General features: G+C 52.3%; 6 protein-coding genes and 2 non-coding genes across 8 annotated transcripts; 3 read left to right on the top strand and 5 right to left on the bottom strand.

Annotated features, from left to right (window-relative positions):
- Positions 1–158: 158 nt before the first annotated feature.
- BDP81DRAFT_423961 (uncharacterized protein) lies at positions 159–3,083 on the bottom strand. Its single transcript, XM_060590109.1, has one exon. The coding sequence runs from the start codon at positions 2,835–2,837 to the stop codon at positions 609–611; it is 2,229 nt and encodes a 742-aa protein (XP_060446636.1). The 5' UTR covers positions 2,838–3,083; the 3' UTR covers positions 159–608.
- A 739-nt stretch (positions 3,084–3,822) lies between these two features.
- Positions 3,823–3,926, top strand: BDP81DRAFT_t139. The gene has a single exon. It is a non-coding gene; the product is annotated as a tRNA-Val (tRNA).
- A 6-nt stretch (positions 3,927–3,932) lies between these two features.
- BDP81DRAFT_t140 lies at positions 3,933–4,004 on the top strand. The gene has a single exon. It is a non-coding gene; the product is annotated as a tRNA-Ala (tRNA).
- A 2,748-nt stretch (positions 4,005–6,752) lies between these two features.
- On the top strand, positions 6,753–8,429 carry BDP81DRAFT_392652 (uncharacterized protein; the record flags this gene model as incomplete). Its single annotated transcript, XM_060587739.1, has 3 exons — positions 6,753–7,230; positions 7,296–8,195; positions 8,272–8,429. The coding sequence occupies 3 exons, from the start codon at positions 6,753–6,755 to the stop codon at positions 8,427–8,429; spliced, it is 1,536 nt and encodes a 511-aa protein (XP_060446635.1).
- A 200-nt stretch (positions 8,430–8,629) lies between these two features.
- BDP81DRAFT_448135 (uncharacterized protein) lies at positions 8,630–9,029 on the bottom strand (the record flags this gene model as incomplete). The annotated part of the gene is made up of 2 exons (XM_060592256.1): positions 8,630–8,828; positions 8,887–9,029. The coding sequence occupies 2 exons, from the start codon at positions 9,027–9,029 to the stop codon at positions 8,630–8,632; spliced, it is 342 nt and encodes a 113-aa protein (XP_060446634.1).
- A 1,283-nt stretch (positions 9,030–10,312) lies between these two features.
- BDP81DRAFT_405130 (cofactor FMO1 FAD enzyme) lies at positions 10,313–12,272 on the bottom strand. Its single transcript, XM_060588926.1, has 2 exons — positions 11,301–12,272; positions 10,313–11,237 (listed from the first exon to the last, which is right to left on the bottom strand). The coding sequence occupies exons 1-2, from the start codon at positions 12,233–12,235 to the stop codon at positions 10,415–10,417; spliced, it is 1,758 nt and encodes a 585-aa protein (XP_060446633.1). The 5' UTR covers positions 12,236–12,272; the 3' UTR covers positions 10,313–10,414.
- A 10,063-nt stretch (positions 12,273–22,335) lies between these two features.
- BDP81DRAFT_405129 (uncharacterized protein) lies at positions 22,336–23,774 on the bottom strand. Its single transcript, XM_060588925.1, has 3 exons — positions 22,848–23,774; positions 22,699–22,796; positions 22,336–22,637 (listed from the first exon to the last, which is right to left on the bottom strand). The coding sequence occupies exons 1-3, from the start codon at positions 23,581–23,583 to the stop codon at positions 22,455–22,457; spliced, it is 1,017 nt and encodes a 338-aa protein (XP_060446632.1). The 5' UTR covers positions 23,584–23,774; the 3' UTR covers positions 22,336–22,454.
- A 1,167-nt stretch (positions 23,775–24,941) lies between these two features.
- Positions 24,942–25,865, bottom strand: BDP81DRAFT_470403 (uncharacterized protein; the record flags this gene model as incomplete). The annotated part of the gene is made up of 4 exons (XM_060594546.1): positions 24,942–25,124; positions 25,167–25,199; positions 25,323–25,723; positions 25,784–25,865. The coding sequence occupies 4 exons, from the start codon at positions 25,863–25,865 to the stop codon at positions 24,942–24,944; spliced, it is 699 nt and encodes a 232-aa protein (XP_060446631.1).
- Positions 25,866–27,551: the final 1,686 nt, after the last annotated feature.

Here is a 27,551-nt window from a genome sequence, read left to right as displayed (position 1 = left end):
GGGTTTTGGCGTGAACTGTGGAATGGGTGCGGATGCGGCATGGTTGTGAGATGATTGCGTGCGGGATGCGGCCAGAACATCAATTGAACGAGGTCGATAACTTTATTCGATACAGCTTCATTGTTGATCAAGTATTCTCATTGACATTAGGGCTTACAGGAGAGACGAACGAACACTAGTGCTTAGATGACATCTATGATCTGGATATGGCTTCAATTGCGCAAAATCTGACAACTTGGCGATGGCGAAGCGTCTAGACGGTCGATCGCTCACAAAGGTCAGTTGCAACATTTCCACTTTAGCTAGCTTCAATTGCTACCAGACACGATCAAGCTTAAAGCTGTCTTCAGCGATGTGGTCCACGTGTATGCGCATGCGTCAAGCTAAAAGCTCAAATTGAATCCCGTTACATTCCAACGCCCCGCCCGTTCGTCTACCCAAGCCCGGCGAAAGCAAAGATAAGTTTACAAGCGACAAAAGAATTACCGCCGCGACTACCGGCAAACGATTGAAACATGGGCCAAAACGCCCTCCTCTAAATGATGTGAGCGATTCTCGTGCGCCAGACACGCATGTAATGCTTCAATCCAAAGCTCGCACAGCTAGCTTCATGCATCAACCTCATCCTCTTCCAGGAATCCCAGGCCGCTGTCATACCTTCTTCTCTTCCTGCCCGACGACCTCCGCGCCAAATCCCCCGCAAGCAGACCCCTCTTCGCACCCGTCTCCGACCCGCCGGCGACTCCACTTCCCGGCCCCGCACACTCCACTCCGGTCTCCTCCGCCCCGGGTCCCAAAAACTCCCGACTCATCCCAACAACCCTCTCCAACTCCACCATCATCCCCTCAATAACCCCCTTCGCAGCCTCCCTCTCCCTCACCATCTCACCCTCCAAACCCCTCTTCTCGACCCTCAAATCCTTAATCCCCTCATGCGCAGCCCTCAACCCAGCATTCACCCTCTCCAACTCCTCCCTCAACTCCCTAACCCTCGCATCCCGCCCCGCGAGCGCAGCTCCGCCCCGCCTAGTCACCTCAGCAACCTCCTTCGTCCTCGCTTCCTCCGCCACCGTAAGCCTCTTCCGCAGCGACCGGCCCTGCGCCACCGCGTCCGCGAGTTTCGTCTCCAACTTCGCGATGACGTCCTCCTTGGCGCGCAGAACTCGCCTCCCAACTTCAACCTGCGCGTCCTTGGTCGCCATAGCATCGCGATTCTCGCTCTCCATGCGACCTACAACGCCATCTAACTCGGTGATATCACGCACGTAGCCCGCCACCGCGCCCTTGAGCCTCTCAACGCTAAACTCAAGCTCGCCAACGCGGCCCTCCTTCTCCGTGATCGTCTCCTTTGCGCGTTTAAGCTCTTTTTCCAAGTCACCCATCACGGCAACGCGCGCACCCAGTTGTTGGCGGAGAGAGAGCTCTAGCTCATGGTACTCGTCAATCGACGCCTCATCCTCTTTTGCGCGCTTCGCGAGATCACGTAGGCGCGTGAGGAGAAGGTCGAGGACCTCTGCACCGCGGGAGGAGAGGGGGAGGGTGATTTCGCCTGGGGTGAGGTACTCCAGCTCCAGGCGGGCTGTGCGCAGTGCGGCCGAGAGGGAGGTTACGATCTCTGCGCCGTCGGAGCCGGGGAAGCCTAGGGCGCAGAGGGATGTGTTGAGATCCTGCAGCGCGGCGGTACGGTCGGAGATGGTGCGTAGAAGCGCTGTGATTTGCGTCTCGATTGTGGCGATGGAATAATCTGACGCTGTCTCCTCCGGCGGGATGGAAGAAAGCTTCTGGGATAGTCGGTCGGTTAAAGCAGAGTAAGACTCCAACGTCCCAGTAAGCTTCGACATCTCCAGCCTCAGAGAAGCCACCTCCTCTTCGAGCCGCTCCTTCTCAGGATCAGGGAAATCGGCCTGCACCCCAACATCCGACGGCGCCGAAACCACAACCCTCTGCTTCCCTCGATGAGAAGAAGGCGTTGAGGGCCCAGCGGCAACGGGACTCGTCAACGGCGGTGTCAAGAACGAAGACCTCACCCGCGTGGGCGTACTACACTCCATCTCCGCCATCGTCGCCTCCCCAAACACCGTCTCATCAGCATACTGCACCCTCTCCCCGCACACAGACTCCGCCTCGACGGTATCCGTCTCCATGAAGTCATCAGCAAACGGGTCCCGCGCCGCGAGCGTCCAGTCGAAACAGCTCTTCTGCCTAGCAGCGGACGCAATCGCCGCGGGGGACCTGTCCGAGAGCTGGGTTCTGAGATCATCGACTTCCTTTTCGAGGGCCCAGATACGCTCTGTGTCGAGAATGATGGTCGCATTCTGCAGCTCGTAGATTTCCGCGTCCTTTTGGCGGAGTTGATCGCGGAGAAGTTGGAGTTGTTCCTTGGCTTCCTTTGCGTTGGCGCGCTTTTCGGCTGTGATGGTGTTCATTTCTTCGCTGAGGCCATTGCGGCGGATGCGGCGCTGGACGCGGCCTGAGAGGACTTGGCGGAGGGGGAGGAAGTGGACTTCGCCGCTTGGGGGCAGGTCTGTTGCCGCGCCGGAGGGTGCATTTGGCATGGAGTGACGGCGGCGCGAGGATGATGGGGTGCCTCCCACTCCGCCTCGTGATAGAGATGTGCGGTTGATCATGGGTGTGAGGCCTGTTGAGACGATGCGGGTTGTTCGTGGTGTTGTTGCTGCTGCTACTGATGAAGGGCCTGGGTCTGAGAAGCGGACTCGGCGTTTTGGTGCTTTGCGTGGTGTTTGGGATGGTGCTGGAGCTGGTGAGGGCTCATGGGCGGGTGCGGGCATGCTACGGCGTGCGCGCCGTAACGCGATGGGGAGGTCATCGTTGGTCATCGTGAAGCAAGTAGACGCCCTCGGGGAGGATGAGGACGCTGATGATCCGGGTTTAAAGGAGGGGATGATTCCACGCAGAAGCAGGCAAAGTAGCAGTGTACCTGTGGCAGGACGAGACTGACTGGGGATAAATACGAATCAACACTCCCTTCAAACAGGTAGGTATTTTTCAAACTCGATATCGTGTTTCGTTTGTCAACCCGCTCCCTTCTTTTCATATTCAGCCAACCTGTTGTTGATGCCAGACGGAGCTGTTGTTTACACACTTCCTATTCCAGTCTAGCGGCAGAGGCTCATCCCGGCCCAGCGGACCCACCCTTACCGGCCCCGCCCGCCCCGCTCGTTCAGCCAATCGTTCCCGTCCCAGCCGCGGTCGTCCAAAACAATTCCTCGACAATGCCTGCGGCGATTTGGCGTTCCTCATTCTCATTGTTCGCATCCCTTTCTGCTATTCTCAAGTCGCGACTGACGCGGTTGATGATGCCCCTGGCCTTGAGAAGTCGCGATTGTGTCCTTTGGGACGCGATCATTGGCCGAATCTTCTCACTAGGGTCTGTTCTTGTTCGGGGGCTCTCATGACAACGCCCACCAAGGTTGGAGAGAGAGAGGCATCTATCTGCCTGGAAATATTGGATCACTAACTTGTTGCCGTGGCGAGCTCTGCCATCTTAATTCTCGCTCTCCTTCATACTCGCAGCGATGGCAACAAGCTAGCTGATAGCCACGCCAGAATCGCATCTCAACATAAGACGCGAATGTTGTTTTCTCGGTTCCCGCATCCACCTGCAGCTCCCCTTCCCACTCTTCTACCCTTGTCAACGCCGACACAACGGCACTCAACCATTGGATGACACCCTGCATCTCGGCCCGCCTCTGCATCTGCTTCCGCTTCACGCATCTCCACCACACACGTCCCACTTCTCTCACACACACAATTTCGCACCGCAACATTCATATTCGCCAATTTTGATCGCTTGTTCAACATGGTCTGGTGGTGTAGTTGGTTATCACGTCAGTCTAACAACTCGAGAGCCTCGCTTCTCTCGTCTGCCACACTGAAGGTCTCCGGTTCAAGTCCGGGCTAGATCATACCACGGGCGATTGGTTTAGTGGTATAATGACCGCTTAGCATGCGGTAGGTCCTGGGTTCGATTCCCAGATCGTCCATTCTTTTTGCGGTTCCGTCTGTGATCCTCTCCTAGAGGTGTCGTCGGATTTTTCTATGAAGAAGCGGTGGGTCTGTTTGTTCTAGTGTAAGTCAACCTACCCACTTTTCGCCACCCAAAAATGCCTCCCAGCCTCTTCATTATTATCCTACCCCCATTGTTCAAACAACCACAACAATTGCAATTTTCGTCCAAACACACTCCTTTTTGGCACACTTATTTATCGATATGTAATGGTCTCGTATACCGAATTTGAAGTGCGGCAAGCACTTGATGCCATCTTGAACGGTACCCCTATTAACAGGGCCTCGATTGACTGGGCTGTACCACGATCAACACTACGAAGTCGACTCAAGGGGCATCAGAGCAGACTCACCGCATTTTCCGAGCTTCAGAGACTAAATCAATGGCAGGAAGACCGACTGGCAGAGTAGATTCGCATTCAGCACACTCTAGGGGTCTCTCCTACACATAAACAAGTCAGGGAATTCGCTGAGCGAGTTCTGAGAGCTCAGGGTGACCGCAAGCCTATTAGCAAGCGATGGATCCAAGCCTTCCTGCGAAGGAATCCCTCAGTTAAGGTCCAGAAGAGCCGAACTATTGATTCTAGACGTGTTAATGGAGCAACTACTGAGGTAATCAGGCCCTGGTTCCGTTTGCTCGACATCCCAGAGATCAAGAAGATCAAACAGTCCAACAGGTACAACATGGATGAGACTGGCATCCTTGAGGGCAAGGGGGCTAATGGGTTGGTCTTGGGTAAGGCAGAGGCCACTGCAGTGCGGAAAAAGGAGCCTGGTTCGCGTGCTTGGGTGTCGATTATCGAGTGTATCTCTGCTGATGCTAGATCTATCAAACCACTGGTCATATTCAAGGGAAAGTCGGTCCAACAGCAGTGGTTTCCCCTTCAACTTAACCCATTCGACGGTTGGAAGTTCACAGCAACAGATAATGGGTGGACGACAGACGACACTGCCCTAGAGTGGTTGAGGGAGGTGTTCTTGCCACAGACTGAGCCCCCTGGCCCTAGGAGGGCTGGTGGGGTGAAGGAGCCTTGATTATTGATTATGGATGGGCATGGGAGTCATACGACGACAGAATTCATGTGGGAGTGCTATCAACAACGTCTAGTTATTATTCTTGCCTCCACATACCTCCCATGTCCTCCAGCCCCTGGATCTAGCAGTGTTTGGACCTGTAAAGTCTGCTTATAGGAAGGAGCTCGGAAAGCACGAAATAGTAGACAATTCTACTATCGCTGGAAAGCGGCACTTTTTGGACTGTTACCAGAAAGCTCGTTTGGCTGGTCTGACGTTGTCTAATATACGAAGTGGGTGGAAGGCAACTGGACTATGGCCAGTTAATATGAGCCACCCTCTGCTGAGCCCACTGATGCTCCCCAGCCCTGCCACTCCATTAAACAACACTGCAGAGGGGCAGGCAGTGACTGGCAAGCCCATGGAACCCGTTGACTGGGTATCAGCGACGTCTGTTGTTGACTGGTCAACTCCTAGGCAGGCCAGTGAGCTTAGCCAGCACTTGAGGTTATTCACAGAGCTCAGTCCAGACAGCAACACTCAACGACTACTATTCAGAAAGATAAAAAAGAGCTTTGGCGAGAAGGAATACCTATTGGCCACATCAGACTATAGAAACCGTCAGCTCCAGGCCCGAATTGACCGCATGGCTCCAAGGAGGAAGAGAACCGTCCAAACAGATCCCAATACCAAGTTCGCGAACATCAGGGATATAAAGAGAGCTCAGGAGGATGCAGGCGACCGTCTCGTTAGTCCCAGTCGACTCGCAAGGATCGAATTACCTAGTGAGGGCAGTGACTGTATTGTAGTGGCAGTGGAAGGTAGTTAATTAATTGACTGGAAGTTGGTGGTGATGTTTTGAGACCATGTTGATTGGGGTGGCGAAAAGGGGGGGATAGCGAAAAGTGGGTAGGTTGACTTACTTTGTCCGGGCTTTGAGGGTGCCTGGTGAGGAGTTAGCATCTACACTGAGCATTGGCATCCGTGACAAGACAGGTGGTTCGAATCAGATAATTCCGACGGGGACGAAGATTGGTCGAACTACTTTGATGTCAATTCTGCGGGAAAAGAAATGCGAACGAACTAGTTTGACGTTGGGAGGTTCGCCATCGATTTGATATGTCGACCGAAGGTGGCTGGCCCCTGCGGCGCGGCAGGTCGAATTGAGTTTCCAATCTATGCGACATGAAGTAAGTGATAACCAATCTCAGATCGGATGCCCGCTTTCCTAGAACCAAGCTTTCCAGTTCATTCCGTTATGTGATTCTATCACTGCAAGCTCGGATTATTCTCGAATGATGACGTCGACTGGTGGTGAAACTTCGACTCCATTAGTTTCGAGCGAAACTCTACGCCAGACCCCGCCTGCAGACCAAAAGGAAAATCTAATCTTGCTTTCGATTCAAGCTCCGTGTGCTGGAGGGCCTCCTGCTTAATCTCCAAAGCATTTCTTATCTCAACGGACTTGCAACAGATTCGGTGAAAAATCGAGCGGACGAAGGAAAGTTGGCCTACGATGAAGGGAAGCCGCTGGCGGATGAACGAGACTCTCTGATCCATAGGCCAGCTTCCCTTCGTCCCCTCAAGTTCTCGATAGTGATCAAGCAAGCGAGGTTGTCAGACCGAATCACCAACCTTTTTATGACTGGAATCAAAACAATTGAGACCATCAACTCATCAACGCAGCCAAGACTCGAAGAACGATCGCGAAAATGGCACTTACACCTCGAATGGAACCTTATGCGCGCCTCCTCTTCCGTCTCTACGAGGCCCTGATTCTTCTCAACATCATCCGCCCAATCGGCGGGCCTCACGTCGTCTCTCAGCTCGGAAACTACACGACGCAAGATGTTCGACGACGCTTCCTCAAGAATCTGGCATTTCTCTGTGACTACAGCAAAGGAGGACGTACCGCTACTGCCATCGCCGTCGAGGACCGCAGCGACTGCTACGTCTTTTGGGCTGCGTCGAATGAGGGTGCTGGGGATAAGGTCGTAGACTTCCTCAAAGATGTGCTAAAAGGATTGCGCATGTTTTGTGAGCGGTTCAATGATCGGGTCACGGCGGAGGAGGCACTAGTAGCTCGGTGTACTGTGTTTACCGCTGCACGACTCCGACAAGAGGCTAGAATTCTTCGCAACTCTGCCACCAAGTGTCGTATTAGTCTGGAAAGCAGTGATGAAGAAGCCGGTAAGTCATCCTTTTTTTTTCGCAGACACCTTGCACTCATGGAAACTGAGACTGAACGATTCTAGATGCTAAGCTCATCAAGTGGCTTCGAAAGTTTGAGGACAAAACTTCTGATGCCATTCTATGCCGGACAGCATATTGCTCACGGAAAGACCAGGAAATGCGGCGCCTCGAACAGCTCGGTCATTCCCAAGACTCCGAAGGCATTGCCCATCTGGAGGAAATCACCACGGCTTTCCGTTCAGTCAGACACATGATCGGCCGTCTAGCAGCTCAGATCCGAAGCGTCAATCAGCTCCTTGATGACTCCAATCACATGGAGAGACTACTTAAAACCTACCAGGTTGCGGCGGTCAGACGCCCCATCAGCGCGTCGGTGCCAGAAGCAGATGCGCACACGACATTGCCGCGTATCCTGAACCGCATTTTGCCAGAAACGGACTCCAGATACAGCTCATACCTGGGATTTCTTCAGCGCATGGACCCGCAAGTCGAAATTGAGGCCAGGCTCCACGATAAGTTCGAAGTCGACGGGCTCCTGACTTGCGTTCACGCTGAAGTGCAGATGCTTCATCATTTCTTCGATAGCGGGAGGATATACGTCTCAAGTGATCGGTACATTGCTTGCAGCAAGCCGGCGTGCGTTGGCTGTGAGTCCTATGCTCGACATCATCCTGCTAGGGTTACTCTGCTTGACGCCCATCAAAAGGTCTATCCGAATTGGGGGATCGTGAGTCTGGAGGGTGGAAAGCAGAATCCTGGATGGATAAGTCAGCGAAAGATCATCAACGATGTGATCGGAGACTTGAAGCCTATGGTGATTGACCATCTGGGAGAGCTGCATGCGGCGACACTACAACGTCCGGACTCGCTGACTGAGATCACTGCGTCTTTGGTTGACGAAAATGACTCGGGCTCCGAGACGGAGGGATTGGATGGTAGTGAAGCTGGTCCGTCCAGTGAAGGTGAGTGCACTCGAACTTCTACGCGATCCAGACGTAGAGCGAGATTGGCTGACTTGGTACACTTTATCATTCATAGTATTCAGTCTGGACAGTGCTATTGGCTTACTGGATATTTCAACGGAGGTTGGAGAGGAAGGCCCAAAGGAACTTGGAGACGATGGAGAGCCTGGGAACGGCAAAAAGGTCAAGAATGATAGTGAGGCCGAGGATGATGATGGTGGCGCTCTACTTTGAAAAGCAGGCAGGGACTAGAAATTTTGAAGCTAAACGAGTGTGTTTATTTCTCTCCTTCTCTCTCCCGCACTTAATTTCTGTTTGATTTTTTTTTACATCTTTGAATTTTCAAATGTTTTGTTCATTTTTTTCAAGTTTTCCAGCTTCAAATCAAAATAAGACTTTCTTTGACACAGAGTGCAACAAACCACGGTGCATACTTAGAGCTTCGGCTGTGCCGTTTTCTCCTTGATGTGCTTCTTGAGATTATCCATCTTGGAGTAAATCTTCTCACACCGGCACTGGTAACGCGGCCGCTTGAAGTGAGTGTCGAAGTGCTTCCTCATGTCTCTAGTCCAGGCCATCCGCTTTGGGCACACGGAACAGAGTACAGGCCTACAGTGAGTCCTGAAATGCTTCCTATTCGACCCGTCAGTAGATATTACTTTTACTGTTAACTGTCCCTAGAAGGGCTCACCTCCTAGTACCAGGTGTGGAAAACCAGAGGTCACACCTAGGCCAGGTGCAAAAATAGTGCCCGTACCAGAAGTTCTCATCGTTACGCAGGGGTATATCTTCCTCTTCAAATTCCATCTGCCCCGTGTCGTGTCCTTCCTCCATGTTGGGAAAGTCTACTAAGCCCTTTGGGGGTATCTTGCCGACAAAAGAATGTTCCGATGTCTCATCATTGTCAATCTCTCTAGGACGATCCGGATCAGGTTCAAACAGGGGATACTGGCTCTGTCCCAAGCTCACGCTCTAAAGGGCGTTTGATGAGCTGGTGACGCCGCAGTCCTCCCATGAACCGGCCGAATCGCCCGTAAGCAATCTTGGGGACATTTCGTCGGTGAGCAGCGCATCAGCATTGAAGTTCACGAGCTGAGCGGGCTCGGGTTGAAAGTCAGACATTGTCTCCTGATTGACACCGTCGTCTTCGAGTAAAGCGGTGAACGACTCGAACTCCTGGACTTCGTCGAAATCCATCACGCCTAGTACAGACAACTGTCAATTTCTCCCGTAGCTTGAGGTGCGAAGCTTGGTATGTCCTACCTCTTTTTTCTTTCGTCTTCAAAGTAATCCGTGTTCGCAAACTTCTCCAATCAGTTTCCTCAACCACAACTCCTTCCACCATGCTCTACCTGACCATCTGGACGGTGGGCCAGACATCTGAGGTCTTCTTATACCCGATGCTGCAGCCTGTGCTAGAAATCTGGAGCTGGGTATCACATGGAGGAAATTGCCCATATACAGGAGGTTGAACCTTTCTGCTGGTGAGGGGATAAAGTTGGACGGTAAGTTGACGAGCAATGTGCAAATCGTGTAACTGTAAGATCGTACCAATCGGAATCCCAGCAGACCCCATGCTTCCAAGACGTATTGTGTCAATTTAGTGCTCTCGACATTTTCTACCTTTATGCTCCAATTGGTGGAACTCTTTTCCGATACTTCAACGTCACAGAAATCATGACGTTTACAGGGATCTCATTTGCAACAGTACTTTGGCTAAGCTGAAAAAGGCGCGAAGCGATGCTCTAGGTGGAAAAGATAAGAAGTACCGACGCTCAGGCCAAGGTTCATCACATGGTGAGAGTCTAATTACGAGGAGAACGTTTCCAGGCAGTCCCGTACCGACTTTCGGCATCGAACGAAACGGCCAATATCGGGGACAGAAATCTGGCCAGAAACTTTGATACATGTGCCAGGACAGAGCGCAGGTGAAAGGGAGATGACATGGGACTACTCCAAGCGCAGTTGAATGTCCATAGCAGAGAAAACCTCGGCAATCTCTTCGAGATATGCACGCTGATGGTGGCTCACATTTGGGCCCGACTCAGACTACACATCAACGTGGAAGCAATTTGACGATGCTAGGTCGTCACGTACATCCCGAACTGGCTTCGGGACACATAGACCATAGCAATAATTAAACCAAATCTCTTACTAATGCTAATTCATTGATCATTACACCTGCGGGTATCATTGTCATTACAGAGTCATGTAGACGTCTACCGGTTCTGGTCAATCCAATCCTGCACCATGCCGCGGTAATCCATCGGCGTGTAGCTCTCAAACAACTCGGCCCACATGCCGTCCTTCCGCGCCGTCTCCACCCCGACATCGCCGAGCAACATATCCCAATACGGCAACTGATCGAAAACCAGATCCGGATAAAACCGACCGTGCCCGTACGGCGCCCGGTGCTGCGCCCACCGCTGGAATAACGCCGTCTCCTCGAAGACGCGGCCCGCGCGGCGGTCGACGTCAAAGTTGGGGATCCCGTTTTCGAAATACGCCAGCATCCAGAGGCACTGCACCTCGAGGCGCATGATGTTAGCGAGGTTGCTGAAGGCGCCGAGGAAGACGAGGGAGCGGTCGTCGCGCGCTGCGAGGCCTGGCGGGGCGATGCCGCGGTAGAGGCGCCAGGGGGTGTAGGAGACCTCTGCTGAAGCACCGGGGTTGAATGACTTTGTCTTTGAGGATGTAGGGCTTTGGAAGGGACCGTCTAGTAGGCGTGGAAAGCGTGTACCAATTGTGGCGTCTGCCTTTGCGTTTGCGTCGTTCCAGAATGCTTCTTGTTTAGGTCCTAAAGATGTTGAAGGGATGCCGAGGTCGGAATGCAGAGATGCAGGCTCGAAGTTGATGGTTGGTTTTGCGGAGAAGCCGGTTGATGTGACCAAGAGATCGGCGGAGATGCTTGAGCCGTCGGTGAAGTGGATGTTGTGGTCTGATAGGTGGTCGATGTCTTCGCGGTAGATCTGAACTGTGCCGTTGCGGACGTACTCGAAGAAATCGTCATCGAAGCTGAGGATACCAGAAGCAGTGCCGTACCTGTGGGAAGAGTGGGGTTAGTAACGATGCTATGCGTGATCATTATGAGGAAGTTCAGCCTACCAGAACATGTTCTGCTCCGGCTGCAGCACCTTCGTCTTCTCGTCCGTCTGGTATCCGCAATCATTGATCGTGTCGTGCCGGATCAACTTCCAAAACGTCTTGCTAAGCACCCGGCCGACAGCGCTCTCGTGCAGAAACCGTCTAACCCATGCGAGACCCGAGAAGTCAGGGAACACGCACGGCGACATGAAGGCGCAGATTCTCCGAGTCACAAGACGCTCGCGCCAGACCTTGAATGGACCGAGCTGCGTGAACGCCGGCGCGACCCACACGGGCCCGCGGCCGGAGCGGCGGATGAGCCAGCGGACCTTGTGGCCTGTAGAGGCGGCTAAGTGAACCGCATCGTATGCCGACTTGCTCCCGCCTAAGACCGCTACTGTGGTGATATCGGGAGAGGAGAAGAGGGTTGCCTTTGGACCGAGATCAGAAGAGTGGATGATAGGGGCGTTAAAGTCTTCGGAGCCGGTGATGTCGGGAATATGCGGCACGGTGAGGACGCCCGTTGCGACGATGAGGCGTGCGCAGGTCACGGTCTTTGCTTCGCCGTTCTCCTCGACATCGACGTTCCATTGTCCCTCGTTTTCTGGACGAGTCACCCGTACGACCTTTGTGTTCAGCTGGATCTTGTCCCATACGCTGAAATGTTTTGCGTAGGCGACCAGGTACTCGTGCATGACCTTGCCAGGAACATGGTCACCGATCTTGACGCCGAAGCGCTCCGGGTCCATGGGAAAGTCTGAGAAGTCGATCGCCGAGACGAGGTTGTTGGTCTTCAGGTTCGGGTAGATCTGCTCTTTCGACCAGACACCGCCGACCGAGGCGCGACCGTCGAGGATGAGTATCTCGGCGGCCAGGTCATGTTGAAGGAGTGTCTTTGCGGCACAGAGACCGCTAGGGCCGGCGCCGATGATGAGGGTATCGATTGTGGGCGCCATAATATCTGGCAATGCGATTCACGCGGAAAAGATGGGAAACCTGAGATCAGGAACACAACCGAGGGGAGGGGAAATGATTGCTATTTAAGTTACCAGTAGCTCGTTGCAGCGTGCCACGCGCCATCAGAAAATCTCCAACGTGAAACACAGCGGAAGCGCCGAAGCGGCGTATCCCCCGACTACCTTAGCCGGGAGAGTTTAGACAGCGCTGACCTCCTGAACTCTGCCATAGAATTTGTTTACCAGACAGGCCCAACTGAGCTTAGACAGTCAGCCCTGCCCGGCAAAAGTGAGGACTGGGGGTTGAGTGGCGCCAACGGCGTGGTGAGGGCTGAAAGTCGTTGTCTGAAGCTAAGATCACAATCGGGATAGGGTTGTGGAACAAAGCGATAAGCTGACAAGTCTACGTACTTTTGAGCAGCTGGCCCAATGCAGAGGCATGTCTCATATAGAAGCAGATATCAAGCTTCCCCCTAATCCGCGCCATCTTTGACCCTAGAGCTGCCGTCGAGCTCCCACACTAACTAAGCGAACCACCACGCTGGATCGGCCACGCGACCCGTCAAGGGGGAATGGGAGCACGACACTAACAAGCCAGAGCATTCTAGAGGTGAAGCGGCAGATGTTCCTGAGGCATGAGAGTGCTTACACGCTGCGTTCCAGGCCCCAGGTAGTTGTCACGCTAGGTGAGCGTGCCGTGGGGCTGGGCCTCTGCGGCTGAGGTGAGACCGTGGTGGAGGATATGAGCGTGGCGCTCCCAGCTTGGAGCTTGGGGCACCTAGCGCACGCCTCGTTCATCGAGGAAAAAAGCTTGGTGTGTTGTCTCAGTTTGGCGGTCGGGATGAGGGGGTTCATGCACGTTGAGCTGAGGTGGTGGGACGGCATCTGTCCCCGGCCAGTGAAACTTACACGTTCTTCCTCATTTGATATGGCTGGAGTAGGATGAATCGTGAACTTCAGCCCGTAGTATTTTGATCCTTGGAGCTACCATAACTATAAATGACTACCACTATGCGTGGAATCCTACATGTGCCTCTAGCTGTGGTGGAATCGACGTGGCCATCTTTTCGTGGTTCTTTTCCACCAGAGGTTGGGCCTAGATGTTTCCACACAGGACATCTAGGAAGCATTTCAGTTTGCCGGAACTGAGCCACAGATTTGTTTTCTAGGAAAAGAGGAGAGAAACAAGAAGGCTGAGCATATACACGTGTCGTGTGGAGTTCCGCCGTTAGCTTTCGGATATCCCGCCGCCGGTAGAAATTTCCAATACCCCTGGGAAAATTGCGGAGAGCGCTGTTCGGTGCTTAATGTTATTTAGCCTAAGAGTCCACAACTTCTAAATGTAGACTGCTTGCTCAGCCGAACGGTTATGTGAACAGGAATTCACGAAGCGCGCTTCAGACGCCATGGCTGTTGGCGGCGGGTTGGCTCCATTGACTTGAGATTACAGGCTCGCGACGTTTCAATCATTCTTGTCGGGCAACTTGCGTTACGACAACAAGTTTCCACTTTTTTGAGAACGAGAATAGAATGGCAGTTGTAACATTACTTCATTACTACTTAAAATAAAAATACTAGTCAGATAACGTGCTTGATAAGCGAGTGTCGCAGACAAGCGAGTGTCGCAACTGATTGCAGCTGTAAGATAAATGCAACCAAGGAGCAACACTAAAAACATAAAAACAATCAAGACTTCTCCGAATCCTGTTCCTCAGACATTTCTTCATTAAACTAACATATTCGCGCATTATAGCTAGTGTTTCCGCAGACGCCACATCGCCATTAAGCTGTTTCCGTCCTCGGCCGGCGACCACAACTCCGACGAGTTTCCTCCCCAAGCTAGGCTATTGCCTCCCTCTAGGACTAAATATCCTCTCCCTCAGCTATAGTGAGGCTTCCTCCTTGTCTGAGACGGGGTTTCTTAGCTCTCCGGCGCCGGCTAAGTAGGTTATTTTCCTACTGAAGGACTCTAATCTCAGATTCCATTAAAGCAAGCCGATACATAATCCCTACTGCCCCCTTTATAAACTAGTCAACAGCGTCGTTAATAGGCGTTGGGGAGCTGCAGTGATGACGGTAGATTCGATCCTTAATTAAGGTAGACTAAGAAGTAGCCTTAGTTAGGTTATTTAGTGTCTTAGAAACCCAAGGAGCTGGTGTCCCAGGGAGTAATCCTGGAGGTATTGGAGTATATAGCTTCACGTCAAGCTTCAATAGCACACTCTCTGCACTTAAGGGGACAGGCCCTGCTCCTCTAAAGCCTCCCCGGATGTTCTGCTCTATAAGTGCTTTCGTGAAAGCCTTATGGAATGCAGAGAAGACGTCCTCCTTCGTAATATGGGTATTACCCCGTCGCATCTTATCCTCAATTTATCGACCGTAAGCCTTCGTTAGTGGCCCAAAACACCCAACTTTTAAGGGCTGAAGCAGATGAGACGAATGGGCTGGCATACAGAGCGTGACGATATTGTTTTCCTTACAATATAACTCAAAGTCGGCGGCATGGTGACTTTCGTACCCATCGACGACGAGGAGGCGATGACTGCCAGTTGCACGCGGTTTTATATGCCGATCAACGTGCTGGAGCCAATCTAGGCCTCTTTCGTTTGTTGTCCACCCGTTTTCAGACGTTGCGATGACCCAGTCGCGTGGGAGTCCTGTTTCCATGTACCAGGTAGAGAGGTGATATTGCCCCGCAACGATGATGTACGGCGGGACGCTATAGCCTAACGAACTGATAGCCTGGATAACTATAACCCATTCGCGGTCACCAGGCTGCATCATCTTCGTGTTTGAACGCCTTTCGGCACTTGTAATAACCACTCCGGATGCAATCTGGCCCATCATAAACCCAGTCTTATTAAAGTTATAGATATCGGAGTCCACGATGCCGTACTTCGCGATTATGTTCGCCACAAGGCGAAACCACGCATTTATCGCATCTGGATCTTCGCATTAGGCCCTCTTATAGTCATACTTCCGAAAAGAACGCGTTTGGAGCCTTGATTGTCTCTTAACGAAGTTCGAAGCCCAGCGCTTGCTAACCGGGGGCGCATCGCGGTCGGCAAGCAGACGAACAGCTATATCTTCCACAACATTAATCCGGGGAGGAAATGATCGGGAATTCAGATCAATAACATACTTAACCAGCTTCTCTTCTTCAAGCGCTGTCAAGTTCCGTGAGTTAGGTATCGTGTCGCGTCGTAATAGAATGCCCTTCATTCGTCGATGTAGCGTCCTAGAGCAGACTGAGTATATCTTAGCTGCAGCCCGAGCGCTAAGATTTGGGTCATTTATGATAGCTTGAAGGGCTAGTTGTATTTGGGATTCTTTATTACTTAGCGCCATGGTTTGTTGTGGAAGAAAAGTCATCGATTGCGTTGTTATGCTGTAGCTGCAATTGGTTGCGACACTCGCTTGTCTGCGACACTCGCTTATCAAGCACGTTATGAAATCAAATAAATACCAGCCAAGTATCTGATGTCAGGAGGCCCTCGCTACAGCACTAGCATTTTCATTGTCTGTAGGCTGGGCCGTTCCTGGCCGTCATCATTTATACTCGTAGCAGAAAGGACCCCCGTGGATATCCATCATCTCAGCAACAATCATTTCCTCGCCAAAATTAGGGTAAGACAGGGGATACTGCAGAGTGATGTTCTCGTAGGTGGGATTCGTGGTATAGTTGAACGGATAGCCGAATATCACATCTGGGCCGCCGATATCCGTCTTGCGCGCAGGCCAGTCTGTAACGATTCAGGGAGTTATTAGCAGCGCTGCATACCAATCAATCAAGCCAAGCTTGGGTGACGGGCTTGTCTGATTGACTGATTTTTCACAAGAAGCTTGCTTGATTTGACTGGCTTGGATTGAATTGATTAATATTACCTATTTAGGAAGTCAGTGAAGCTCTCAAGATGTCTCTATGCGTCAGAAACTTACATTATCTGATGTTCTGATGTCATCCTGCCCTCCGTCAACCCTTCCGCTTGAAGTAATGCCCACCAACAGCAACGCTGCCCCCTCGAACCCAGTTCTGGAGGCATTGTGTCTCCTCAAGCAGAGATGGTTTCATGGATAGCCTCTGTGACGTCAGCGTAAGTTTGGCAAGGCTGAATGCCCTCTCGCAGTCGATCGCCATCGCTGGGCAGCGGCCCCGCAAGTGCAATCAAGTCAATTTTGACCCCCATACTTGCTGTTGATGAGATTTTTCTTGGTGTTTTTGATTAGTTGGCTAACTTGCAAGTTATTCAATCAATCGCCATATAAAAACACGTGATCTACAATTACCTAAGCGGGAGATATATGAAGCTATTCACGATAGGCCCAGTAGTCCAAAGCCGTTGTTCTGCAGCATAACCCCCCTCTTGAGCCAGTTTTTCGACAGCTGGAGAATTTCTATAGTCTCTGGCTTCATACTCATCCGTTGCGACGTGAGGGTTAACTTAGCAGTACTGAAAGCCCTCTCGCAGTCGGCCGCCATCGCTGGGACGGCGAGGATGTCGATCGCGAGCCGAGAGAGGGTCGGGAAGGTATCCGAATGGTCCAGCCACCACCGTAAGGGCTCGGAGGTCTCCTCCGGAGGTTGACGGAGGTAGAGATCGAGCTCATCCATCCGGGGTGGGGTCTGCCGGCGCCGGCTATTAACCCACTGCCGGAAGTGACTGTCGTCATCATCTCGAGCCCCGGGGTCAACGGCAAGGCCTCCGCGCTGCCCTCTGTGGCCGGAGATACTCTCTTCCGGGCCGTTCTGCCGATACCACTTATCATAGTACTCTGTGAGGGATTTCTGAGCCTTGTCGACCCATCCCTCTTGGTGGTCATCACTCCATACATCTCGTAAGTATGAGATCCCGTATGACGGATGGAGAATGATCGCACCAGAGAACAGTGGTGACTCCCCTAACTTGTCATAGTAGTAAAAGAGCTTTTGCCACGACTGCTCAATACTACTACGGAGGAAGGATTGCCACTTCTCGTCGAGAGAGTCGAATCGTGAGGCGGCTCGTGAGGCTGGAGATGCCCAGTCTTCACGCACGTGATCTGGGAGGGCCTGGTGGTTATACCGACGACGACGGGGCCTTCCGGATCGGGTTTGAGATGGCTGCGAGTCCTCAAAAGGATCGTCAACTAGAGGAGAAATCGTGGAGTTGTAGTAGGTCTTCCAGTCGACGAGATGCGAAAGGAGGTACTCTAAACCCATAGTGACCTCCCACAGTCGACCATGCCCATCCTTAACCCCCCAGCCCTCACACCTCTTCGTCTGGCGATAAAAAGGCTCCAGGATCATTTCCATCTCGGCAAGAACCTTCCAGTCGTCGGAAGACAGTAGATCCGCTTCCGGTATATGCTGTTTGACGTCGTCGTCGTCGTTATTCGATAGTATAAAAGCCTGGATCTCATTCTTCTTCTTGATGGCTCTCTCGATCATGAGATACGTACTGTTCCAGCGAGTGTCGTTATTAGTCGCGTTGTCGGAAATGTTACTCCGATCCGGTTCCGGATCTTATATCGACTGACGACGTTAAGGAGGGTCTCCGAGAGGGTAATACCGCTATGATCTCCATGGTGTTGAGAGAAGCCTAGGAGGCGTGACCGTAACGTGCCGTTGGCATCGATGAAGTGACACGTGACGCCCATAAAGGCGTAAATATTGGGCGACGACTATAGATCGAATGACAGGTGTATTTTCGATACCGCTAGGTGGAGCTCCGTCGTCACGAGACCCTCTCCGCGCCGGCAGAAGTCTTGGTGACGGTCCCGAATAGACGTATAACCCCATGGGACCTCGTTGGCGACCTCGTTACTATGGTACCGTAAGATCTGTTGGAGGAAGTTGTTCTCAAAGTGGGTAAAAGGGAGGTCGGCGGAGACAATGGAGGCAACGCAGAGATCCCTTAGAGTCGTGATCTTAGCCTTGGGAATGTTACTGTTGTTGAGGCGCACCCTCTTATATGGAGGAGGGGTCGATGGGTCTGATGAGGAGGGTTGGGTGTCAGCGTCAGAATCCTCATCTGAGAGGGTTGAGATCTTGCAGATGCGATGGGCACTTCAGCCTCGTTAGAGTAGACTTTATATGAGCAGGAAGCTTAGGATAACATACCGAACTAAGAGCTCTTGCGTAGCAGTAGTGGCAGCAGCGCCAAATACCCTAGGGGACCCCTTTAAGTCGCATCGTCGGCAACTCCAAAAGGAGGGCCCAGCCTGGCCCTGAATAACCTCAACAAGGAAGTCGCCATGATCTCGAATCCAGCTGGATCGACCCCGGCCTTTCAGCCGAGCTCATTGCTGTTCGAGGATGTACCTCTTACTGCCCACGACGATGTGATATAGGTCGTTAATCGTGGGATTCGGAGGGATACGGACAGTGAGGGCCATCTCGATCTGCGTAGAGATCCGCAGGCGCGGGGCGCCTAGGACCGCATACGCGTTGGCGGAGGAGGAGGAGGCAACAGCAACAGTAGACATCGTGAAGCTCAGTAAGGTAATAGGGGTAAATGATGAGGGTGATGTGTGATAATACAAATCTTTTCCAAATAACGTCCGATCATAACGTTAAATAAACCGTTCGAATCACTATGATCTTATCTACTTGTCATAAACCTTTCAGGAAGATCCGCCTTCGTCTGGTATGGTGAGGGTAGTCTGAATAACCTCCATAACATATGTGATGGCGAGGTTGGCAATATTGGCATGTTTCAGTGGCTGGGCATGCCCAAATAAATGGGACAGGGGCTGATCTACAGCCTCCTATTGGCCAGTATATAAGACATCAAGTTATTCAACAATTCTATGGGGTGTCGACTTACTCGATTGGGAAGTGGTGATGGCATCCCTTTGCTTGTTGGACTCGAATACTCTGTTGATTAACTTGCACTTGCGGGGGCGCTGTCGCTGGGATAGCAAAGACGTCGAGGGCAAGTTTACTGAGCGTTGGGAAGGTCTGTTGATGTGAAATCCACCACTGAATAGGATCGTCGACGGGCTGGGCAACTGAGAGGGTGAAGTATCGATCCAGCTCGTCAACCTCGTCGATAGTAGCGTCATGGAGGCTGCTGTTTAACCATTGACGATAGTCAGAGTCTTCAACCCTCGGAGGAACTGCGATCGATACAAAAGAGCCTCGCGGAGGCTCTGGAGGAGGCTCTGGATAGGTTGATTCTTTAGGACGGGTAGTCATCTCGGCATACCATTGCTCCCAATAGTCTCGAAGTCCTTCCTGGGCGTCATGAAGCCATCCTCGCGTCTCTGGGGTGTTCCAACGCTTCTTGAGCCATCGTAGGCCCCGGCCAGGGTGTAAGATCACTGCTGCGGCGTAGAGAGGAGACTCTCCAAGCTTGAGGTAATATTTGTTAAGTACTTGCCAACCATTAATAATCGATAGGCGTAAGTATCCGTGAGAGTCGAAGTTAATACCCTGGGGGCGGCGAGGTTGACTCTGCTGCGAAGTAGCGATATAGTCAGACTGGGTATGAGTTGGGATACTGTTGATTGATGGGGTCTGCGAGACTGGCGTTCTGGCAGATCGATGCGATGCCCTTGCTGGTCGAGATAGCTGTGATGAAAGACTTTGGGATACTTGGGTAGCCGTGAGGTTAATCTCTTCGGTAGTAGGGGTATCGTAAAGCTTGCACCAGTCCTCGAGTCGATCCAAGAGATACTCGATGCCTGCCAGAACCTCCCAGAGTCGACCATGCCCGTCACCCTTGCCCCAGCCCTCACATCTCTTGGTCTGCTTATAGAGGGGCTCGAGAACCTTATTTAACTCGACGAGGACTTGCCAATCCTCGTTAGTAAGGATATCCTCACTTAGGACGTGATCTTGGTCATTTTCGAGGCCCAGAGTATAGCATACGTAACCGTTGATCTAGGTGCGTTTGAGTAGGGCCCGGTTGATCATGTTGTATGTCGAGTTCCATCGAGTAGTGTTACTCAACATCAGATTCAGCTCTTGTGACGATTCCTCCTACAGAGTAAAGGCATCATCATTATTAGCAGCCTCGTTACTAATTACTAAGAAGCTCTCAGAACGTTGTGGCGATGATCTGATATACTTGATGATGGTCCGGAGCTTGCCGACTGGGCCCCTAGTCCTCCAGTAGGCTAGGTCCTCTTTCACTCTTCCAGCGTTAATAAGACGGTCAGACTCTTCCTCAAATGCCTCCTCATCAACGCCATGAATGATGACACGGCCAACGAGGTTGAGGATGTGGCCATAGCATCGAATTCGACGTTGTTGAGCGTCAGTTTTTGTATATAAATGTGATAGAGATGGGTAGAGAGCCTTGATACAAGTGTCGTTAGCACAGGCGTTGTCAGAGACTGTCACACCAATCCTGTTGAGTAGGTCCCAGTCCTTCATAACAGTATGTATCGTGGTAGCAACATTCTCACCAGAGTGAGCACCAGGCTGGCGGCGGAGACCTAAGAGGTACTGCGTCTGTTTATCCGACTGGTTGATGAAGTGGCTGTAGATGGCGACGATAGCGTATCGATTGGGTGAGGTCCACAAGTCAAACGATATGTGGATCTTCGAGATTGCCCTCTGTATCTCGGTCTTGATCTGTTCCTTCTTGGATATGTAGAGTCGTCGAAGTTGTTCCCTCTGGCTAGATCTCGACCACCGGATCTGGGCGTTGACGTCGTGATTAAATAGGCTGAGCATGTGCTGCAAGTACTGGTTGCTGAACGTTGTGAGAGGCTTGCTGGTATCAACGAGGAATCCCACAGCTAGCTCTTCGATCTGGGTAGTTGTCCGCTTATATATGGCGATAGGAAGAGATTGGTGGCGCTTGGATGGAGGCCCAGGGTCGTCAGCCTCATCAGAAGACGTATAGCCAGCCTTCTTGCCACCTCGGAAGATGGAGTGCTCGTTCTCGAGATGCCTGGCAGCAGCAGATGTAGCGTTAGCGTTGAAGGGCTGGTCTAGAAACCCTGCCTCGTCGCAGCGTCGGCAAACCCAGTAGGCATTACCCCTCACGCCGTTGGCAAGGATCTCGTAGACAAAGATGCCCTCGTTTGTGATCCAAGAGGTACGGCCTCGGTTACCCTTCCTCGAGATGGCGTCAACGTTGACGAACCGCCGGCCCTTCCATATGGCGTAAGGTAAGGCGTCGAGAGTATTGCGCGTGGCTAGGTCGGCTGTCGACGCGTTGCTGGCAGCAGTAGATGACGCGCGAATCTGAGCGGCGATCCCGCGAGGAGTCGAGGCCTCGCGGCCGACGAAGTGATCAATACGTGGATTGCGGGCCGGCAGAGGCATCAGGGCAAGGCTTGAGGGGTTGAAGAAGGCGTTGACGATGGCGTATAGGCGTATAGGTAGGATTCCGAAGGATTGACGGCGTCGTCAACGAGGGCAGTGGTGACGTCGTAAAAGCGCCGTTTTTCAAGGGCTGGCAGAAGGGGTCGAAAAAGCCCGTTTTTCAACCCCTTGCAAGGGGCCCAAAAACGCGTTAATTAAGCCTTACAGCAAAAAGCGCGTTTTACTGGCACTTCCTGGCAGGACCTAGCAGTCAGGCTAGTACTGCCAGGAAGTGCCGGCCCCACTTGGCCACCTGTTAACGTGAGGGCATCACCAACTCGACGTCCGTAACATACGCGGATGGACTTTTTTTCATTTTTTGAAAATTATTTCAAAAACCATGATTAGTCTGGAGCCCGGATTTTCCTTTTTCCGGGCAACGTTAGCTTGATCAAGTCAGCCAAGCTTTCGGCGCTGTAGGCTTGTCTGATTGAATGGGAAAATGGCCTTGGATTGATTGGTTGATTGATTGATTGATTGATTCGGCTTGGATGGGATGCTGCGCTGTCCGCAATGGAAGTGATTCCGACGCCGCCGATAACCATAGCGAACGAGGCCTTGTGCCGCACCACAGGGAGAACGATGGCACGGAGATGGACACCATTCAGACTCCAGACGGCAAGGCATCAAGAATCCAGAAACAAGTTGAAGTAGAAGTCAGGGTGGACAAGGCGTCGGCTCGGAGCGAACGGCCGACTTACACGTTAGGACAAGGTTCGAAGAGCTGGGTGTCAACGACGACGTAAGGTGAGAGACTATGGCATCGAGAAGAATTTGTTAGTTCCGGTAGATCTATCAAATGGAATAATTTGCATGAACATGATCGCATTGAAATGGGTATATCTAAATGGCAGATTTCTTTGAATCGGACAAACAGTCAAGCTTTTGAGATCACCTGCGGAGCTCCCTCAAGGCTTCTCCTTACATGGACGAATATGTGTAACACAGAGGGCCACTCAGGGTGTCCATGTAATCCTTAACGATAGGCTCGACGTCAGCAAGCTCCAAAACAGGCATGGTATCTGTGATGGAGGCGGAGATGGTCTTGTCGGGGTTGTTGAAGCCGGCGTAGTTGGCTAGGCGGGTAGCATTGCGCCCTTGCCACTGCGAAGGAGGTTAGGTACTGCATCTCATGCTGTTTCGCTCAGCTGGTTGTGTGACTTACCTTGGCCCAGGCACGGTCAACATTGCCATGGTGGAGGAAAAAGAGAGGCTCGTTGGGCGAGGTAGCAGGACCCATATCGCCAAAGATGATGCTGTGAACTGCAAGTCTGTTAGCGTGATCGAAGTCTAACGGGAATAAGGGGAACCTACTCTGCGCGTGCGGCAGTCCCTCGAGCATAGAGACCATATCAGGGAACCTGTCAAAGCCGTAGACGGTGTTCATGGTCCTCGAGTTGTACGCTCCCGCCTGCATATCGCCAATGATAGGATCGCCATTTGCGTCGTTGCCCTCGCCGCCGTTGAACTCGCGCGCGAAGCAGTGCAGCCGGTTTCCGGGAGTGTTCATATCAGGCCACCCCATAGCCAACGTCAAGTTCGTGTTGGCAAACGGACCATCGACCACGCAGCGCTCGAATCCGGGTACATCGCTACCCGTGCGCTTGCCATCGCCACCGAAGCCAGTGACGGGGTCAAAGACGGGTGAGTGCTGGGTATCGAGGGCGTCGGCGTCGATGCTCCAATCCCAGTAGGGCTGCGTTCCCATGAAGCCGCACTCGGACCGGAGGAGATCCTCGTGGAGCTTGACGTACCAACGGTGCCAGGGGAGGAAGTTTGCGACAAAGTGAATGTCGGTGTTGAGGGCGAAGTGGGTGTAAACGAGGTCGTCCATCCGCGTTGTGACGGCGTCGATGGCGGCGTACTTTGCCTTGGGAAGGGTACGGAGGCAGACGGCGGCGCGGATGTACTCTGCTTTTTCGGCTGTGGTGAGTTCACGCCATTCTTTGCGGACCTCAGGATTTGTGCAGGTGGTGTCGGCACGAGGAATGGCCGTTGCGGCGGCCGTTGCTGCGAAGGAGAGGAGGGTGAGGAGCGAGCTGGACAGCATCGTGGCGATGAGGGTAGTTTGAACGAGTGACGGATGGTTTGGTCTGCAACGAAGGACGGCTCAAACCCCGAGCTGATCAAGATTACGAGGATGACGATGGAGCGACTGTGTGTGACAACTGGTCAAGGACATATTGAGAAACTGGCATCGTGGCCAGGGCTACTTCTTATGTTTGCCGTCCCACGAGATGCCCTGCTCCGAAATGGGTCCCTCCGCCAAGCCTCGGCCTCTTTGTGGTAGATGACATCGAGGCCGTTGATCTAACTTACCGTATTGACCCATGAGGTCCGGCTCTGATGTCACATGGTGGCCCGTTCTTCGCTCTTGGCGTGTTCGTGTTCAAGATGCGGCTCCTCAACCCGAGTAGATTCCTGGGATATGGCTCTATTTCCCCGCGCTAGAATCTGCCGACCCCTTTTTTGACGCCTTGGCAGGTTCGTGTTCATCATTTACTAGGTATTAAGGGACTAACCGATCAACCCGGCTTCAGTTTTTGAACCCGAAAACTTGGTCTGTTCGTGTTCTGCATTTCTTCTCCCCGTTCTGACCCCACTAGGGCGCGGAAGCATAAACGGGATAAGATTGTGACTAGGATGGAGTGGATGGAGCTACTCCATACTAAAGTCGTATTAATAGCCCCGTGGAGCCCCACGTTAAATATCTGCCTTGGAAAGTCGATAGCAATCCCAAAAACGTAAGGGGTTCTAAGTCAATCTGAAGTGGCTTCGGGAACAAGCCTCGTATCATTGGAGGGGATGCCTTCGAAGGCTTGACAGAATTGGAGTCATAGCAAACTGCTTCACAGGAAGTTCAAACGGGCAAACAGGTCAAGGCCACTGCTGGCTGCTTCTCAGGGGGAGCAACTCGATAGTCCTCAGGAAAGTCCAGCGAGACCATGCACCAAGCACAGAGCTAGATGAATTGCTCGTCGATGTTGTTTTAGACCAAAAGGCCGGTTGTCCCACGACAGACGGGTGGTCATGAGACTCGGGATGTCATCCACAACGGCCCCGGGCACGCCGAGATTGGGAATGTGGCGGAGGGCCTCGCTGGTGAGGCGGTGTTATCCGTGCACGCTCACTATGGCTTGGGATGCATTAGTCATACTCTTTTTTGGTCTCCTTAATTAAAGACCGCCCTTTTGCCTACTAGGCCACATCGTGAAAAGTGGGTTAAACCCTCAAAAGATCTCGGAAACGGCAAAAACATACAACACCAGGTATTCGCTGGTCGTCACCGACCCAACTACTAATCCGGCCCTCATTGGCTTATCTATGGGAGAGCGGACGGGATCCCGAGTTTTCCAATGGGTATGGTCGTATGTGCAAATTTTCATACACTACGCTGGCCATTACCTCTTAGAAGGCGTGGTTAGATGAGAGTCGAGACCGTGCGTGATACGGCAACTGAGACTTAGCCCTCGCTGATTTGAGGACAAGAAGAAATAACGATACAAGGACAGGCCAACTCATCTTGAAGTTGTCTAGATAGCCACCTGTATCCAAGTTGTCGCGCGCGCGGTTTGCACCCGAGTTACTTGGCTACATTTGTCACGAGATGTAGGTGAGGTTAATGCTGCCTACCTTCTGAGAGTGGTCCACGTTTTTGTGACGTTCCTGTTGTGCAAACAGTGTCATTTCGTCGTTACCAAAAGGCCTTTCTTCACACAAGCTGCTAAAATACAAACACAAACTCTTCATTTTCCAAATCCGTCAAGTTGTCAAACGCCTCGCACCAACATTCTCTTCAGCCTGCTCCTCTCCAGCCGCAGCCATCTCATTCCCATTATCCCCAGCAGCCTGCGCGGCTTGCTCTTGCTTAGCTTTCTCGGCCTCAGCGGCGGAGAACAAACTTGTGTCGATGATTACAGCGCTTTTGCCCATGGCCACGCGGCGCTTGCTATGCGAGCGGTTGAGGAAGGCGAGATACAGGCTCACGAGGACGACGAGAACGACGATGACGCAGTAGAGCACTAGGTTGGACGTCAGACCGCGGGTGTACCTGGGTGCCTCGGCGGGCTTGTAGAGGAGGGGACCGACAACGTTGCCAACGGATTGACCGATGAAGAGGACGGCGGAAGTGCACTTTCGCTTGGTATCGCCGGCTGTGTTGGCAGCGGACCAGGAGTAGATGAGGGTTGCTAGGCAGGTGTAAGTCAAAGGGTTTTTATGCTAAGAGTGTGCGGGCTGATGAAGCTTACTAATTCCTGGGTAGACAGAGATGAGATAGTATCCCACCAGACGCGCAGCTTGCTGACCGCTGGTAGGAAGAACCATCAACATGACACAGCCAGCGATGGGTGGAATGCAAAGACCAGCGATGACTGGGCCCTTCTTGTGGATCTTGGTAGCGATCCAAGAGCCGCCAACAGTGGCGACGAGCTGGACGAAACCAAAGGGGATGTTGAACAGGATAGTCTGGAAGGAGTCGAAGCCAAAGGACTTGATAAGTCAAACCCCCCACTTCCTGGCACCCCCCTGTTTCTGGCACCACAAAAACGATGGGATCACAACCCGACCTCCTCATTACTATTAACTATTGATCCTCAACCACACCCACTACAATACAGCTGCCAGCCTCACTAGGGCATTCAGAGTCGCTGGATTCAGCCGTGATAACCTCCTTTTCACCCGCTTCGATTTGAGCCCGATGGATATCCCTGATGTTCGCGAACTTCGTGTTGGGATCGATTTGAACAGTCTTCCTCTTCCTCACTGCAGCGTTGGTAACTTGAGCCCTCAGGTGAGCTAGTTGCTGCTGGGCAGCTGCCAGTTGCCAGGCCTGCTCTGTGAAGCCTTTTTTCACCTTCCTGAATAGCAGCCGTTGAGTGCTGGTATCATTGTCGAGTTGGGTGTATAAGTGCAGTTGACCGCTGAGCTCTGCCAGCTTCCTGGGTGTCGACCAGACCACTGCAGAGGAGGCAGAATCCCATGGCTCAACAGGGGTAGTTTGTTGACCATTATGGCATCGCTTTCTGCCCTGACTAGTTGGTTTGGGTGTGGTGGGCTTAGCAGGAGGCTCAGGTAGTACCATAGGGTTCACCAGGGGCTTAACCATCGCCACAGGGTGTAGACCAGTCCACTTCCAACCACTTCTGATGTTCGAGACTGATAGACCAGCAAGTCGAGCCTTCTGGTAACAGTCCAGGAAGTTCCTTTTACCTATAATGGTAGAGTCGTTCCATTGAGACAAGTAACCGAGCTCCTTCCGATAGGCTGACTTAACAGGGCTGAAGACAGACTGGTCAAGAGGCTGGAGGACATGAGAGGAGTGTGGTGGTAAGAACAGTAAATGGATATTGTTAATATAGCAATTCCACATGAAGTCTGTCGTCGTATGACTCCCATGCCCATCCACAATCAGCAGTCGAGCCTCCCCCTCAGCCTCAGGCATAGTCTGTGGGATGAACACCTTCTCTAACCATTCAATGGCAGTTAAGTCTGTAGTCCAGCCATTATCTGTTGCTGTGAACTCCCACCCATCGTATGGAACGAGATGTAATGGAAACCACTGCTGTTGGACTGTCTTCCCCTTGAAAATGATAAGAGGACGAAGTGCCCTACCCAAGGCTGAGATACACTCAATGATAGAGACCCATGCCCTCGACCCAGGTTGTTTCTTGCGAACAGACGTCGTCTCAGCCATACCCAGCACTAACCCATTAGCTCCCTGACCCTCGAGGATGCCAGTCTCATCCATATTATATCTGTTGGCTGGTTTGATGTCCTTGATCTCAGGGATAGCGAGGAACTTAAACCAGTTCCTAATGACCTCAGTAGATGCCCCATTAACGCGTCTAGAATCGATAGAACGACTTCTCTGAACCTTAATGATAGGGTTCCTTCTCACAAAGGCATAGATCCAGCCTTTTCCCAGTGGTTTGGTATCCCCAGCAGCAGCCAGAACTCGCTCTGCGAATTCCTTCACCTGTTGGTGCGTTGGTGCGAGGCCCAGCGAAGCCTGAATGC

This window comes from Colletotrichum phormii, assembly GCF_030913505.1.
Source record: "Colletotrichum phormii strain CBS 102054 chromosome Unknown BDP81scaffold_7, whole genome shotgun sequence".
In the NCBI taxonomy this organism is placed as follows: Eukaryota; Fungi; Ascomycota; class Sordariomycetes; order Glomerellales; family Glomerellaceae; genus Colletotrichum; species Colletotrichum phormii.
This window is presented reverse-complemented; position numbering and strand designations above follow the sequence as displayed.